Genomic DNA, 16,712 nt, shown 5'->3' with positions numbered 1-16,712 from the left:
GTTGGATATATTGGCCAGGCTGGGACAGCCAGCTCAGCTGTAGGAGTTACGGTTTGAAGCAACATATCCTCACTCTCATTCCCTTTTTATTTTCCCTGATGTAATAGCATAAATGCTTACACATAAAGGATTTCATCATCCTTCCCCACTTCTTCACACAATAGCTATAGAGTCATTCAAAAGCCACTGTAAAACCATAAATAGCAATTGACTGTCTCTAACCATTAAAGGGACGCCTTTATGCTTTGGCATCAACAACTGGGATTACAACGCAACTGAAAAGAAACCTGGTTACTGCTGTGACATACAACAATTTATGATAATTACTAAAATTATGACTGATACCATTTACCAGGATATACCAGAATTTTAGGAGTTCCATATAATTTCTAGAATGTGTATATTAATAACTTTTACCCATATGATACAATCTAAGAAGTTTTATCATCACTTATTTGACAATGCTTCCCACATAATTTAACATATCAAATAAGCCTAATTAGTTTAATATTCCTCTCTCTGAGACAGAGAAAACAAATAATTTGAGGTGTTACAGGGACCCTTGGGAAAACCTCAAAGTTAGCTAGAGGTCAAATGAACTTCATTTAGAATTTGATGTTTGGGAAGTTCACCAAAAATATCAAAAAGTTTTAACCAGTGATAAAAGATCTCAATGGCAAATACAGATCACTTAAACAAACAATTACCAAAAGCAGTTCAATATTTTAAGAAAACTTTGTCCTCTTAGAAAACCAAATTCAGGTTTTATACCACTTTACCTTTAAAATTTGTTTTCTTGGGCTTCCCTGGTGGCGCAGTGGCTGAAAGTCCGCCTGCCGATGAAGGGGACACGGGTTTGTGCCCCGGTCCGGGAAGATCCCACATGCCATGGAGCGGCTAGGCCCGTGAGCCATGGCCGCTGAGTCTGCGCGGCCAGAGCCTGTGCTCCGCAATGGGAGAGGCCACAACAGTGAGAGGCCCACGTACCGCAAAAAAAAAAAAAAAAAATTTGTTTTCTTAAATTCAGTCTTATCTTAGCCAATCCCTATCATGCACAAAAAATTCTTTCAGTGTTCCTCCTCCAAAAACCTTCCACAATTTTCTGTATCCCTATTAATCGGTCCCTCATTTTTTCCATTCAAAAACAGCCAGCTCTAAAACAAAACCACCTTTTCCCCTTTAACAAGATGCGTCTTCATTCCTCATACCTTCTTTGCTGAAAACACACATCCTACATCTTGCACACTAAAATGCTCCCTTTATAATTCTTAACTTTAAAACCTTAATCTCTAGTGAAAAATCAAGAAGTAATTGTAAAACCGTCAGACCAGCATTTCCTGATTGACAAACTTATGCTTTAGTCTTCCTCTTCCAAGAAGGCAAATGTAGGTAAACTTAGACCTGTCCAGCAATTAATGTTCTAATATTTTATCCTATTTGAAATGACCCAGAGAGTCAATGAATTCTCTTCATTTAACTTAGTTTAGTTTCAAGTTATGAAAATCTAGAGAAACTATTTTAGATAGACCTTCCCCAAACATAATTATTCCTATAGAGTTTACCTAAAACTCTTACCTCATATACCTCTATTTTATTTAGTTAAAACCTTTGTCATATTATTATCTTCTCGCTGACAAACTTTGTTAACAAGAATAGGTATTGGGACTTCCCTGGTGGTGCAGTTGTTAAGAATCCACCTGCCAGTGCAGGGGACATGGGTTCGAGCCCTGGTCTGGGAAGATCCCACATGCTGCGGAGCAACTAAGCCCATGTGCCACAACTACTGAGCCTGTGCATTATAGTCCACGAGCCACAACTACTGAGCCTGTGTGCTGCAACTACTGAAGTCCATGCACCTAGAGCCTGTGCTCCACAACAAGAGAAGCCACCACAATGAGAAGCCCATGCACCTCAACAAAGAGTAGCCCCTGCTCACCACAACTAAAGAAAGCCCGGGCACAGCAACAAAGACCCAGTGCAGCCAATAAATAAATAAATAAATTTATTTAAACAAAAAAAAAGGATAGGTCTTATTTGATTTCTAGCAAACTTAGGTACAATAACAGCATTATACTTAATGTTGATGACTCTAAAGATATGTCTGTGGAAATCAAACCAACAAGCTTACGCAAACCTTAATACCAGATATTAGTTCAATACTGAGTATTTCCTAGATCACATGAACCCAGAATTCATTCTAGCTAGTTTCTTTTATATTTGAGTATTTACATAAGTGCTTAATTTCCTTTAAGCCAAATAAATAGAGCTCTTTTGCACATTAATGTTGGCAGTGCTACACATCTGTAACATGTACAAACACACAAACACAGGGACCTCACAGTTCCCATTCCAACATTTCAGCCATGAATCAAGTACAACAATGTAAAACTAACCAGTTACAAAAGAGGTTGGATTCAAATTGGGTTTCTGGCAGATGGGACAAGTCAAGATCACCGGTCTGTATGGCTGAACCCTTGTTACTAATATTTATTTTGCTTCTATTTCTATTCGTAGCTTTTGGTGATTTTAGGAACCAAGTGGAACCTTCCTCTTCTTCCTGAGAATGCCCCACTCTTAGATAAGAACAGACAGTTTTTTGGTTTGGTTTTGTTTGGTTTTTTCTGTTCCTTTCCTCCATTTAACATCAGTAAAAGTTTTAAATATCACAACTGATTTGGCTGTAAATGGAGAAACAGTACCAAACAAAATGAAATGAAAAACCCAAACGACAAACAAAATCTTAAATAAACCCTCAAGTTTGGTCTTGGGGTTTTATATATACCAACAACACAGGAGACCATAAACAAAGTACTTAACACAGCAAGGAAAGCAGTACATGGTGCACAGGGTCCCAAGATAACCCTGCCTAAATCCTTTGTGCAGATCCTAACAGGTACTGTGGCCACACATTGTTATGATGAAGTGTCATCTTTCTCTCACCCATGGGTTCATAGCTGTAATCAGATCACTTACCCAAAACGAGCCTCAGAGGACTTGAGGGATAATTGAAACATTCTCCATTTTTAAAGACAGAAATTCAAGACAAAACACAAACTGCACTCACAAATACTAGCATCCACAGGAACAAACGAACCAGTTCACAAATCAGATATAAGTCCGACAACTCCTTCCTCTCTCCAACAGTGCACCCCACTCAAATACAAAACAAATTGGCTTATTCTGGAGAAAAAGCCCCAAACAGAGGAAAAAGTTCCCGGCTGTACACACCGGAGCAACTTACCCTACTGTATGGAGCTTGTTGGCTCCCAAACGTCGATTTATTGCTCCAACTGTCAAGCTCTGGGGAAGCTGGTGCCACTTTGGGGAATTTTGAAGGTAAAGATCCTCAGGACAAGCTGTCCCAGCAGCTGCTAGGGCCTTACCCCCAAGTTCCCCAACCAGGGCTGGCTAGCCACAAGTAGCAAGGCTCCTGGCTGGCTGCGCCAAAATTTGTTAAGAGTCCAAGCTCGTGCTGCTCACCACACTACAGGCCAATAAATCAAGAAATGAGTTGCTGGGGCAAGGAATAGTGACTTTATTCAGAAATCCAGCAGACCAAGAAGATGGCGGCCTCACGTCCCAAAGAACCATCTTGCCTGAGTTAAAATTCAGGCTCCTTTTATACTAATAGCGGAGGGAGTAGAGTCAAACACTTCTGGTTTCCATCAGCCCCTGAGGCGATGTGTTAATTCCTTCCTCCCTGCAGTCCTGCACAGATGGGCCTGGTCAGGATGTTCCCTGTGAGCTAAACAAAGGTATTTTAGCTTAATGCTCATTACCTGGGAGGCAGGGTTCCCTGAGATGGGCCGTTGTGTATCATTTAAGCTTACAGGCAACATCCCTTTAGTGATTAGCTTGTAATAGAATACAAAGGTTCTTCCCTACTACATTGGTTTTCAAGGCTTACAGTGGAGCTGGAAAGGTGGCGGGGGGAGAGATGAGAAAAGAATAGGGCAAGTTAAAAACATTACAAAGCTGCTGTTCTTAAAAAAAGATTGTTTTAAATTTGTTTTATGTAAATACTCCCTGGATTACTGTAAGCCTTTGGTTAATTTCCAGAGTTCTGAGAAAAGTTGATTCTGACCATATTTTTGTCAGTTTTCTCATGATTTTTATGGAGAATTTTTGGAGATCTTGGAGAAAGTCAGCGATTTTCTTTGACATCACTCTTGATTGCTTCTTATAACATGCTTAGAGTCTGGGGTTGATGCCATGCCCCTCACTGCACAATACACACAGTAAAAAGAAAATGAGAGATGCAAGTATCTATTTTAGAACAGCACACTGCAAGGTGAAGTTAAAGGAACGTGGGAGTGCTTCTCCAACTCTCTGTGAAGGAGGTCCGGTTTTTTTGATTTTTGTTTGTTCCTTAACCTCATTCATCATGACATGTGGTGCTACTTCTGCTACTTCCTGTGACTAGTTCACATGCAACTTACCGTACAAGTTCAACAACCTGAACTGGTCTATACCCCCCATTCGACAAGAATTCTCCACTGATCACACTCTTGTAGGTCCAGGAGATGCCCAATTGCGTTAAGAGTTTCTAAACACTGTGTTTCTTTACTTCCCTTGTTGCCAAGTGGCAATGAAGTTTGAAACCAGCAACCTTCGAGTAGCACTTAATTAGGAAGCAATCTTCAATAAGCTAGTATGTGGCCTCCACAACCACATTTTAAAACATATGTATTGGTTTTCTCTTAAATTCAAGCATCATGGAAATACATAATATAAAAAGTGAGGATTCCTCATATTCTCACAGAGCTGAACACTGTTAATATTTGCTATATACATGCTACCAGTTTTCTTCTATTCTGATGTTTGCTTTGTAAAAATGAACTTATTCTACATACATTTCACAAACTATTAACTTATTTGTACATGTTCCCTAATGATATATGTATATTTTCCTCATTCTTAACAGCCAGAGTATTCCATTTCATATAAATGTGATAAATGTTAACCAGTCGTTAGGTGGCCATCTAAGCACAAATCCCATTTTTCAAGCTAAAGCATTATTAATACACTAGAAGTAATAAGTGTCAACTCTAAATTGTCAAATCTAATAAGCAGAGTAAAGCTTGCCATCCAAGTAATTTCTAATTATCATTTTAGGGTGTTTCCAATCTCTTGCTATCATTAATATGTCAGAATGTATCCTCGCTCTTCAGGCCTCTGCCTGTACACCCAAAGAATAAAGTCTGGTAAGAGGAACTGCCATCCAAAGAGGCTGTTCTGGTCAATACTCTGTTATGGCCTATATAGGAAAAGAATCTAAAAAAAGAGTGTATATATTTGTATAACAGATTCACTTCGCTGTACACCTGAAACTAATACAACATTGTAAATCAATTATACCCCAATAAAAATTTAAAAACAAAAACCCTGCAGAAAGTAAAAACAACTTCATTTGCCTCCTAAAATTTAAAAAAACAAACAAAGAGGCTGTTCTGGTTGACATTGCCACCCACAATCCACATTCTATTTTTTTTTTTTTTTTGCGGTACACGGGCCTCTCACTGCTGTGGCCTCTCCCGTTGCGGAGCACAGGCTCCGGACGCGCAGGCTCAGCGGCCACGGCTCATGCGCCCAGCCGCTCCACGGCATGTGGGATCCTCCCAGACCGGGGCACGAACCCGTGTCCCCTGCATCGGCAGGCGGACTCTCAACCACCGCGCCACCAGGGAAGCCCTCCACATCCTTTTGAGCTTGGGTCTGGATTGGGAGAACTCAAAAGTCATCAGAACCCAAACCAAGATATAAGGTCCATATCTAGCTGGACAATAGCGAATGTTCCAAGCCAGAACACTGGATATTCCTGGGCCGTTCAGAAACGTGTGAAGCCAATTCTGAAAGAACTCCAGAAATGTGGGGAGCAACTAACTCATTCCACAAAACACCTTTTCTTCTAATTTCCCCTCAGAACAATAACTTCCAGCAGGATGAATAAGCAATGCCGTATCTTTACAAGCCATTTCCTTTTTCTTTAATCCAAAATGTTAAGCTAAATGCTATTTAAACATGTTTAACTTTAATGGTACTGACTCACTCGTGGCAGGAAGGAGAGAAGACCAGGCATTCTGACCCACTACCGCCAGTTAGGCCTAACCCAAGTCTCTGAGTGGAGATCTGACAGCAGCTCCAGCAGCCAACAGGCAGTGGACTCGGTTTCTCCATGACCTGATTCTGTGACTGTCCAGCAGAAACACTTCTCTGAAGCCTCTTTCAGAACATGAAGCAGCTCAACCTGCCTGAGCCTGCCCAGCTAACCCCTCAGTCAGGTTGGTCTGTTATCTTCCCTGATTGCTGTAAGAATATTTCAAGGAAAACGCAAAGAACACATAAGCTGAACTGTGGTCCTCCCTTGGGGTGTCCTTAAAGCACTGAGGTGTCTGAAAGCTATGTATAGCTGCTGCGAAAATAGGCTTTTAAGAAATGTAGCACAGACACTAACAGTTCTCAAGAGCTCCTTGCTGACATAAGAAGTCATATGTGAGAGCAGCACATCTGATTTATCACAGGGACCTATCTGACCCCCAGTGGGTGCCAAGGTGTTGGCCTCTTGTCCCTGCAGAGTGGTGCGACACTCAGGACATAACACAATGTTTCCACCCAAACAGGAACAAACCCAGGGCTCAGTGTACACATTTCACAGCTTTTTATTGCGATTCAGGAAGAGCCTGCTGGTGGCAGGCATGCTCACTGTCCCAGTTTGCCCAGGCCTTCTGCTGCGTGCGTGACAGCATTTGTGACTGTGTTGGTCACCGTCTCAGTGACTTCCTTTACCACTTTGTCCCTTGTCTCATGGGTCTTCTTTAAAGCTCCAGCAACGGCTGTCAGGAAGAAATGATACCCAGGTGAGCAAAGTAAACAATTCAAGTCACTCGCTGGGTTGGAGTCACCTGGAGTGGCCTGTGGGATGTGGCAGTCTTACCGGGTCATGCCCTGGAGGAGTCTGTGGGGCAGAGGGCAGCACAGCTCCTGGAGGAATGCATTCAAATTTGCTTTTATTTCTCCAAACAGCTTGCATTTCTCCAACTATTAATGAGACAGAGCATCTGCTTGTGGGTGTACTGCCTACTCATGCTTCATTTTTCTGTGAACTGCCTGTTTGTATCTTTTGGTCATTTTTATATTGGGCTATCATTTCTACTACAAATATTTTTGCCCAGTTTGTGGTTTTTCTTTTGGTTTGGCTTACAGTTTTTTTTTCCACTATGGAAAATTTTGAAGTTTTATATTGTCCAATTTACCTAGTATTTCCTTTATAGCTGTTGGATTTTCTGTCATCGTTAAAAAGACCCTCCCTCCTCTGAGATTATGCCAAAATCTATGTTCTCTTCTCACAATTTAATAATTTCATGTATTTGTATTTAAGTCCTAATCCATCCGGAATCTATTTTGTTATAAGGAGTGAGATATACACGTGCTTTTTTACATCGTGATACAGCACAAACATATAAACATTTATGTAAATATGTATTCATGTAAATATATGATTTTATGTCTCAGATGTTTTGTTCCAGCACGCCTGCACCTGGTCTTTTGTGACGTCATCCTCTTAACATTCCACAGAGACGACTATCTAGATGGAACTTGCTTTAGCAAAGTACGGCCTGTGACCTCAAATGAGCACAGATAATTATACACCAACTGAAAGGATGCCACACTGGGGTCAAGGTGTGATCTGGTTAGGCAAGGATCAGGCTGCTGCCAGCACCCAGCTTCCCTCCTTCCCCGCCCCGACCCTGGCCGTACCATTCTCTCCAGCCTCCTTGGCAGGCTCCACCGCCTCCTTCACCACTCCCTCCACGAAGTCAACTGAAACAATGAGACAAGCCCAGAGTAAGAGCACAGTGTAAGATGCCTGTCCTCACAGCAGGGCCCAGACAACCCTGGATACACTGGAAGGGGCTCGGGGATGCTGCCCCCGCCAGGACAGGACAAGCTGCTCCCAAGAAGGGCCCCCAGCTGGCTTCCTTCAGAGACCGGAGAGGGGCCCGACTGGCAGGAGATAAGCTGAGTAAGCTAGGTAAAGGCGCAGGGCTCTCCATGCCCCTTGGCCAGCGAGGCCTGGAATGCCAACGAGCAGGCCCTGCTGCTGGCTGGGGACCTGGAGCCAAGGCCAGGCGTGTTTCCCAGGTCACCAGGCCTCTCAGGCGACCTGCGGTCCTGCCTGTGGCCGGACGGAGGCTGCGCTGCAGTGGGAGGCTGAATGTCAAAGCTCCCTCCGGCAGTACCAAGCTCCCCAGAGCAACTCCTCCAGCACCACGAAACTGTCTGCCCTCCCAGGTTGGTAACGGGCTAGCCCTGGAAGACGCCACGGTCAGAAAACCTGGCTCAGCTTCTACCTCCTAGAATCACCTCCACCACTTGGGTCCCTCGTGTGCAGACTGGGAGTGACACAGCACTCAGAGAGTTGGTGAAAAGAAATGGGGTGCTCAACAGCAGCTGCAAAGTTCAAATGAAACACAGACAGGTTTGCAGCCCTTTAGAAAGAGAACAGCAAACTCCGGCACAAGCTGTTTTTCACAAAACGTCCAACAGGTGGGGCCTGGATCAGCCTCCCTGCATCCAGCGGCTGACGTACAAAAAAGGATTTCTGGGTTTTTTCTGGGTTTTTTTTGGCTGCATTGGGTCTTCGTTGCGGTGGCTTTTCTTGTTGCGGAGCACGGACACTAGGCACGCGGGCTTCAGTAGTTGTAGCTCGCGGGCTCTGGAGCACAGGCTCGGTAGCTGTGACACACGGGCTTAGTTGTTCCCCGGCATGTGGGACCTTCCCGGACCAGGGCTCGATCCCTTGTCCCCTGCACTGGCAGGCGGATTCTTAACCACTGTGCCACCAGGGAAGCCCCTGGGGACTTTGAAGAAACTGAAAATGTCCTTTGTGTAAACCCTGGGGGCTGACTTCGAACAGAATCAGACTCGGTGGTTTCTTAAGCAAGAAGTCTTTGAAGCTTTAAAGTCATGGCGGGGGAATCGGGAAGATGGCGGAAGAGTAAGACGCGGAGATCACCTTCCTCCCCACAGATACACCAGAAACACATCCACACGTGGAACAACTCCTACAGAACACCTACTGAACGCTGGCAGAAGACCTCAGACCTCTCAAAAGGCAAGAAACTCCCCACGTACCTGGTTAGGGCAAAAGGAAAAAGAATAAACAGAGACAAAAGGATAGGGACTCGACCTGCACCAGTGGGAGGGAGCTGTGAAGGAGGAAAAGTGTCCACACACTAGGAAGCCCCTTCGCGGGAGGAGACTGCGGGCGGCGGGGGGAAGAATCGGCGCCGCGGAAGACAGCGCAGCAACAGGGGTGCGGAGGACAAGGCGGAGAGATTCCCGCACAGAGGATCGGTGCCGACCGGCACTCACCAGCCCAAGAGGCTTGTCTGCTCACCCGCAGGGGCGGGCGGGGCCTGGAGCTGAGGCTCGGGCTTCGATCAGAGCGCAGGGAGAGGACTGGGGTTGGCGGCGTGAACACAGCCTGCAGGGGGTTAGTGCGCCACGGCTAGCCGGGAGGGAGTCCGGGGAAAAGTCTGGAACTGCCTAAGAGGCAAGAGACTTTTTCTTTCCTCTTTGTTTCCTGGTGCGCGAGGAGAGGGGATTAAGAGCGTTGCTTAAAGGAGCTCCAGAGACAGGCGCGAGCCGCGGCTAACAGCGCGGACCCCAGAGACGGGCATGAGACGCTAAGGCTGCTGCTGCCGCTACCAAGAAGCCTGTGTGCGAGCACAGGTCACTGTCCACACCTCCCCTCCGGGGAGCCTGTGCAGCCCGCCACTGCCAGGGTCCCGGGATCCAGGGACAACTTCCCCGGGAGAGCGCACGGCGCGCCTCAGGCTGGTGCAATCTCCCGCGGGCCTCTGCCGCCGCAGACTCGCCCCGCATCCGCACCCCTCCCTCCCCCCGGCCTGAGTGAGCCAGAACCCCCAAATCAGCGGCTCCTTTAACCCCGTCCTGTCTGAGCGAAGAACAGACGCCCTCCTGCGACCTACACGCAGAGGCGGGGCCAAATCCAAAGCTGAGCCCCGGGAGCTGTGAGAACAAAGAAGAGAAAGGGAAATCTCTCCCAGCAGCCTCAGAAGCAGCGGATTAAAGCTCCACAATCAACTTGATGTACCCTGCATCTGTGGAATACCTGAATAGACAACGAATCATCCCAAATTGAGGAGGTGGACTTTGAGAGGAAGATTTATTACTTTTTCCCCTTTTCCTCTTTTTGTGAGTGTGTATGTGTATGCCTCTGTGTGAGATTTTGTCTGTATAGCTTTGCTTTCACCATTTGTCCTAGGGTTCCATGCGTCCGTATTTTTTTCTTAATAATTATTTATTTTAATAACTTTATTTTATATTACCTTCTTTTGTTTTCTTTTCTTCCTTCCTTCCTTTCTTTCTTTCCTTTCCCTCCCTCCCTCCCTCCCTTCCTTCCTTCTTTTTCTCCCTTTTATTCTGAGCCGTGTGGATGAAAGGCTCTTGGTGCTGCAGCCAGGAGTCAGTGCTGTGCCTCTCAGGTAGGAGAGCCAACTTCAGGACACTGGTCCACAAGAGACCTCCCAGCTCCACATAATACCAAATGGCGAAAATCTCCCAGACACCTCCATCTCAACACCAGCACCCAGCTTCACTCAACGACCAGCAAGCTACAGTGCTGGACACCCTATGCCAAACAACTAGCAAGACAGGAACACAACCCCACTCATTAGCAGAGAGGCTGCCTAAAATCATAATAAGTCCACAGACACACCAAAACGCACCACCAGATGTGGACCCGCCCATCAGAAAGACAAGATCCAACCTCATCCACCAGAACACAGGCACTAGTCCCCTCCACCAGGAAGCCTACACAACCCACTGAACCAACTTTAGCCACTGGGTACAGACACCAAAAACAACGGGAACTACCAACCTGCAGCCTGCAAAAAGGAGACCCCAAACACAGTAAGATAAGCAAAATGAGAAGACAGAAAAACACACAGCAGATGAAGGAGCAAGATAAAAACCCACCAGACCTAACAAATGAAGAGGAAATAGGCAGTCTACCTGAAAAAGAATTGAGAATAATGAAAGTAAAGATGATCCAAAATCTTAGAAATAGAATAGACAAAATGCAAGAAACATTTAACAAGGACCTAGAAGAACAAAGGGGAAACAAGCAATGACAAACAACACAATAAATGAAATTAAAAATACTCTAGAAGGGATCAATAGCAGAATAACTGAGGCAGAAGAACAGATAAGTGACCTGGAAGATAAAATAGTGGAAATAACTACTGCAGAGCAGAATAAAGAAAAAAGAATGAAAAGAACTGAGGACAGTCTCAGAGACATCTGGGACAACATTAAACGTACCAACATTCGAATTATAGGGGTTCCAGAAGAAGAAGAGAAAAAGAAAGGGACTGAGAAAATATTTGAAGACATTATAGTTGAAAACTTCCCTAATATGGGAAAGGAAATAGTTAATCAAGTCCAGGAAGCACAGAGAGTCCCATACAGGATAAATCCAAGGAGAAACACGCCAACACACATAGTAATCAAACTGTCAAAAATTAAATACAAAGAAAACATATTAAAAGCAGCAAGGGAAAAACAACAAATAACACACAAGGGAATCCCCATAAGGTTAACAGCTGATCTTTCAGCAGAAACTCTGCAAGCCAGAAGGGACTGGCAGGATACATTTAAAGTGATGAAGGAGAAAAACCTACAACCAAGATTACTCTACCCAGCAAGGATCTCATTCAGATTTAATGGAGAAATTAAAACCTTTACAGACAAGCAAAAGCTGAGAGAGTTCAGCATCACCAAACCAGCTTTACAACAAATGCTAAAGGATCTTCTCTAGGCAAGAAACACAAGAGAAGGAAAAGACCTACAATAACAAACCGAAAACAAGAAAATGGGAATAGGAACATAAATATCGATAATTACCTTAAATGTAAATGGATTAAATGCTCCTACCAAAAGACACAGACTGGCTGAATGGATACAAAAACAAGACCCATATATATGCTGTCTACAAGAGATCCACTTCAGACCTAGAGACACATACAGACTGAAAGTGAGGGGATAGAAAAATATATTCCATGCAAATGGAAACCAAAAGAAAGCTGGAGTAGCAATTCTCATATCAGACAAAATAGACTTTAAAAATAAATACTATTACAAGAGACAAAGCAGGACACTACATAATGATCAAGGGATTGATCCAAGAAGAAGATATAACAATTGTAAATATTTATGCACCCAACGTAGGAGCACCTCAATACATAAGGCAAATACTAACAGCCATAAAAGGGAAATCGACAGTAACACATTCATAGTAGGGGACTTTAACACCCCACTTTCACCAATGGACAGATCATCCAAAATGAAAATATATAAGGAAGCACAAGCTTTAAATGATACATTAAACAAGATGGCCTTAATTGATATTTATAGGACATTCCATCCAAAAACAACAGAATACACATTTTTCTCAAGTGCTCATGGAACATTCTCCAGGATAGATCATATCTTGGGTCACAAATCAAGCCTTGGTAAATTTTAAAAAATTGAAATTGTATCAAATATTTTTTCCGACCACAACGCTATGAGACTAGATATCAATTACAGGAAAAGATATATAAAAAATACCAACACATGGAGGCTAAACAATATACTACTTAATAACGAAGTGATCACTGAAGAAATCAAAGAGGAAATCAAAAAATACCTAGAAATCAATGACAATGGAGACACGACAACCCAAAACCTATGGGATGCAGCAAAAGCAGTTCTAAAAGGGAAGTTTATAGCAATACAATCCTACCTTAAGAAACAGGAAACATCTCGAATAAACAACCTAACCTTGCACCTAAAGCAAATACAGAAAGAACAAAAAAACCCCAAAGTTAGCAGAAGGAAAGAAATCATAAAGATCAGATCAGAAATAAATGAAAAAGAAATGAAGGAAACAATAGCAAAGATCAATAAAACTAAAAGCTGGTTCTTTGAGAAGATAAACAAAATTGATAAACCCTTAGCCAGACTCATCAAGAAATAATGGGAGAAGACTCAACTCAATAGAATTAAAAGTGAAAAAGGAGAAGTAACAACTGACACTGCTGAAATACAAAAGATCATGAGAGAGTACTACAAGCAACTCTATGCCAATTAAATGGACAGCCTGGAAGAATTGGACAAATTCTCAGAAATGCACAACCTGCCGAGACTGAATCAGGAAGAAATAGAAAATATGAACAGACCAATCACAAGCACTGAAATTGAAACTGTGATTAAAAATCTTCCAACAAACAAAAGCCCAGGACCAGATGGCTTCACAGGCAAATTCTATCAAACATTTAGAGAAGAGCTAACACCTATCCTTCTCAAACTCTTCCAAAATATAGCAGAGGGAGGAACACTCCCAAACTCATTCTACGAGACCACCATCACTCTGATACCAAAACCAGACAAGGATGTCACAAAGAACGAAAACTACAGGCCAGTATCACTGACGAACATAGATGCAAAAATCCTCAACAAAATACTAGCAAACAGAATCCAACAGCACATTAAAAGGATCATACACCATGATCAAGTGGGGTTTATTCCAGGAATGCAAGGATTCTTCAATATATGCAAATCTATCAACGTGATACACCATATTAACAAACTGAAGGAGAAAAACCATATGGTCATCTCAATAGATGCAGAGAAAGCTTTCGACAAAATTCAACACCCATTTATGATAAAAACCCTGCAGAAAGTAGGCATAGAGGGAACTTTCCTCAACATAATAAAGGCCATATATGACAAACCCACAGCCAACATCGTCCTCCATGGTGAAAAACTGAAAGCATTTCCACTAAGATAAGGAACAAGACAAGGCTGCCCACTCTCACCACTCTTATTCAACATAGTTTTGGAAGTTTTAGCCACAGCAATCAGAGAAGAAAAGGAAATAATAGGAATCCAAATCGGAAAAGAAGAAGTAAAGCTGTCACTGTTTGCAGATTACATGATACTATACAGAGAGAATCCTAAAGATGCCACCAGAAAACTACTAAAGCTAATCAATGAACTTGGTAAAGTAGCAGGATACAAAATTAATGCACAGAAATCTCTGGCATTCCTGTACACTAATGATGAAAAATCTGAAAGTGAAATCAAGAAAACACTCCCATTTACCATTGCAACAAAAAGAATAAAATATCTAGGAATAAACCTACCTATGGAGACAAAAGACCTGTATGCAGAAAATTATAAGACACTGATGAAAGAAATTAAAGATGATACAAATAGATGGAGAGATATACCATGTTCTTGGATTGGAAGAATCAACATTGTGAAAATGACTCTACTACCCAAAGCAATCTACAGATTCAATGCAATCCCTATCAAACTACCACTGGCATTTTTCACAGAACTAGAACAAAAAATTTCACAATTTGTATGGAAACACAAAAGACCCCGAATAGCCAAAGCAATCTTGAGAACGAAAAACGGAGCTGGAGGAATCAGGCTCCCTGACTTCAGACTATACTACAAAGCTACAGTAATCAAGACAGTATGGTACTGGCACAAAAACAGAAAGATAGATCAATGGAACAGGATAGAAAGCCCAGAGATAAACCCACACACATATGGTCACCTTATCTTTGATAAAGGAGGCAGGAATGTACAGTGGAGAAAAAAAAAAAATCTCATAAAAGTATGAGATTAGATCACTCCCTAACACCATACACAAAAATAAGCTCAAAATGGATTAAAGACCTAAATGTAAGGCCAGAAACTATCAAACTCTTAGAGGAAAACATAGGCAGAACACTCTATGACATAAATCACAGCAAGATCCTTTTTGACCCACCTCCTAGAGAAATGGAAATAAAAACAAAAATAAACAAATGGTACCTAATGAAACTTCAAAGCTTTTGTACAGCAAAGGAAACCATAAACAAGTCCAAAAGAGAACCCTCAGAATGGGAGAAAATATTTGCAAATGAAGCAACTGACAAAGGATTAATCTCCAAACTTTACAAGCAGCTCATGCAGCTCAAAAAACAAACAACCCAATCCAAAAATGGACAGAAGACCTAAATAGACATTTCCCCAAAGAAGATATACAGACTGCCAACAAACACATGAAAGAATGCTCAACATCATTAATCATTAGAGAAATGCAAATCAAAACTACAATGAGATATCATCTCACACCAGTCAGAATGGCCATCATCAAAAAATCTAGAAACGATAAATGCTGGAGAGGGTGTGGAGAAAAGGGAACACTCTTGCACTGCTGGTGGGAATGTGAATTGGTACAGCCACTGTGGAGAATAGTATGGAGGTTCCTTAAAAAACTACAAATAGAACTACCATATGACCCAGCAATCCCACTACTGGGCATATACCCTGAAAAACCATAATTCAAAAAGGGTCATGTACCAAAATGTTCATTGCAGCTCTATTTACAATAGCCAGGAGATAGAAACAACCTAAGTGTCCATCATCAGATGAATGGATAAAGAAGATGTGGCACATATATACAATGGAATATTACTCAGCCATAAAAAGAAACGAAATTGAGCTATTTGTATTGAGGTGGATGGACCTAGAGTCTGTCATACAGAGTGAAGTAAGTCAGAAAGAGAAAAACAAATACCGTATGCTAACACATATATAAGGAATTTAAGAAAAAAAATGTCATGAAGAACCTAGGGGTAAGACAGGAATAAAGACGCAGACCTACTAGAGAATGGACTTGAGGATATGGGGAGGGGGAAGGGTAGGCTGTGACAAAGCGAGAGAGAGGCATGGACACACATACACTACCAAACGTAAGGTAGATAGCTAGTGGGAAGCAGCCGCATAGCACAGGGAGATCAGCTCAGTGCTTTGTGACCACCTAGAGGGGTGGGATAGGCAGGGTGGGAGGGAGAGAGACGCAAGAGGGAAGAGATGTGGGAACATATGTATATGTATAACTGATTCACTTTGTTATAAAGCAGAAACTAACACACCATTGTAAAGCAATTATACTCCAATAAAGATGTAAAATAAAATAAAATAAGATAAAGTTATGGTAAAAATTAAACTCTATCTTCCTTTTTTTGTATAGGATACTCGGAATAGTTTGTTTTAATACTGAAGGGCCCCTCCCTGCTTTCCAGAGTGACATATTTAAGCCACCAGCTGCTCACCCAGCACCCTGGCTCCCCTCTCGCCACGAGGGGCCTCCTCTGAGCTGCCCCCTCCGGGCCTCAGCCACAGACCCCAGGAATGTATCAAGCCCAGGGGGCAGAGCAGGTCTGACTGGGAGGGTTGCTTGGGGCAGTGGACCCCTCATGTCTCCTCCCCGAGGTACCTTCCTCAGCTTCCATAGCCCCCCACCTCCATCCTGTCCCTATGCGGCTGGTCAGCCTCAGCTCCCCATGGGGTCAAGGCCTGCCCCAGTCCTGCTGGGATCAGCACAGGCCCAGTCGAGTCTGTCCCGATCCCCCAGTGGCAGGAACGGTGCAGGTGGAAAGGAGCCTCGGGGTCCTTACCAGCTTCCTCGGTGGCCTTCTCGGTGCGGTGGGCCAGACCCCCGGCGGCAAGCTTCCCCAGGCCTCCCAACATTGTGCGGCGACAGGTGGTGATCAAGCAGGATGCTTGGGCCTGAACCAGTCTGCTTTTATAGATGCCTGGCTGGGCTCTGGGGCACAAGCCCTGGCCCTGGTGGTGAGTCAGCA

The 16,712-nt window shown here is 43.3% G+C and overlaps 1 protein-coding gene across 1 annotated transcript; it reads right to left on the bottom strand.

Annotated features, from left to right (window-relative positions):
• Nucleotides 1-6,643: 6,643 nt before the first annotated feature.
• Nucleotides 6,644-16,657, bottom strand: FAM25A (family with sequence similarity 25 member A). Its single transcript, XM_022562463.3, has 3 exons — nucleotides 16,527-16,657; nucleotides 7,759-7,821; nucleotides 6,644-6,833 (listed from the first exon to the last, which is right to left on the bottom strand). The coding sequence occupies exons 1-3, from the start codon at nucleotides 16,597-16,599 to the stop codon at nucleotides 6,700-6,702; spliced, it is 270 nt and encodes an 89-aa protein (XP_022418171.2). The 5' UTR covers nucleotides 16,600-16,657; the 3' UTR covers nucleotides 6,644-6,699.
• Nucleotides 16,658-16,712: the final 55 nt, after the last annotated feature.

Source organism: Delphinapterus leucas, chromosome 16, assembly GCF_059928025.1.
Source record: "Delphinapterus leucas isolate spDelLeu-1000000601 "Yukka" chromosome 16, BTC_Dleu_Yukka2, whole genome shotgun sequence".
NCBI classification, from domain to species: Eukaryota; Metazoa; Chordata; class Mammalia; order Artiodactyla; family Monodontidae; genus Delphinapterus; species Delphinapterus leucas.
Note: the sequence above shows the minus strand (reverse complement) of the source record. Positions and strands in the feature narration are given on the sequence as shown.

Excerpts from the sequence above, each read along its gene's own strand:
- FAM25A (XM_022562463.3), bottom strand. The coding sequence starts at position 16,599 with ATGTTGGGAGGCCTGGGGAAGCTTGCCGCCGGGGGTCTGGCCCACCGC. Across the intron at positions 7,822-16,526 it reads GAAGGCCACCGAGGAAGCTG|TTGACTTCGTGGAGGGAGTG; the intron begins GTAAGGACCCCG and ends TCATTGTTTCAG. Across the intron at positions 6,834-7,758 it reads CAAGGAGGCTGGAGAGAATG|CCGTTGCTGGAGCTTTAAAG; the intron begins GTACGGCCAGGG and ends TCTTCCTGACAG.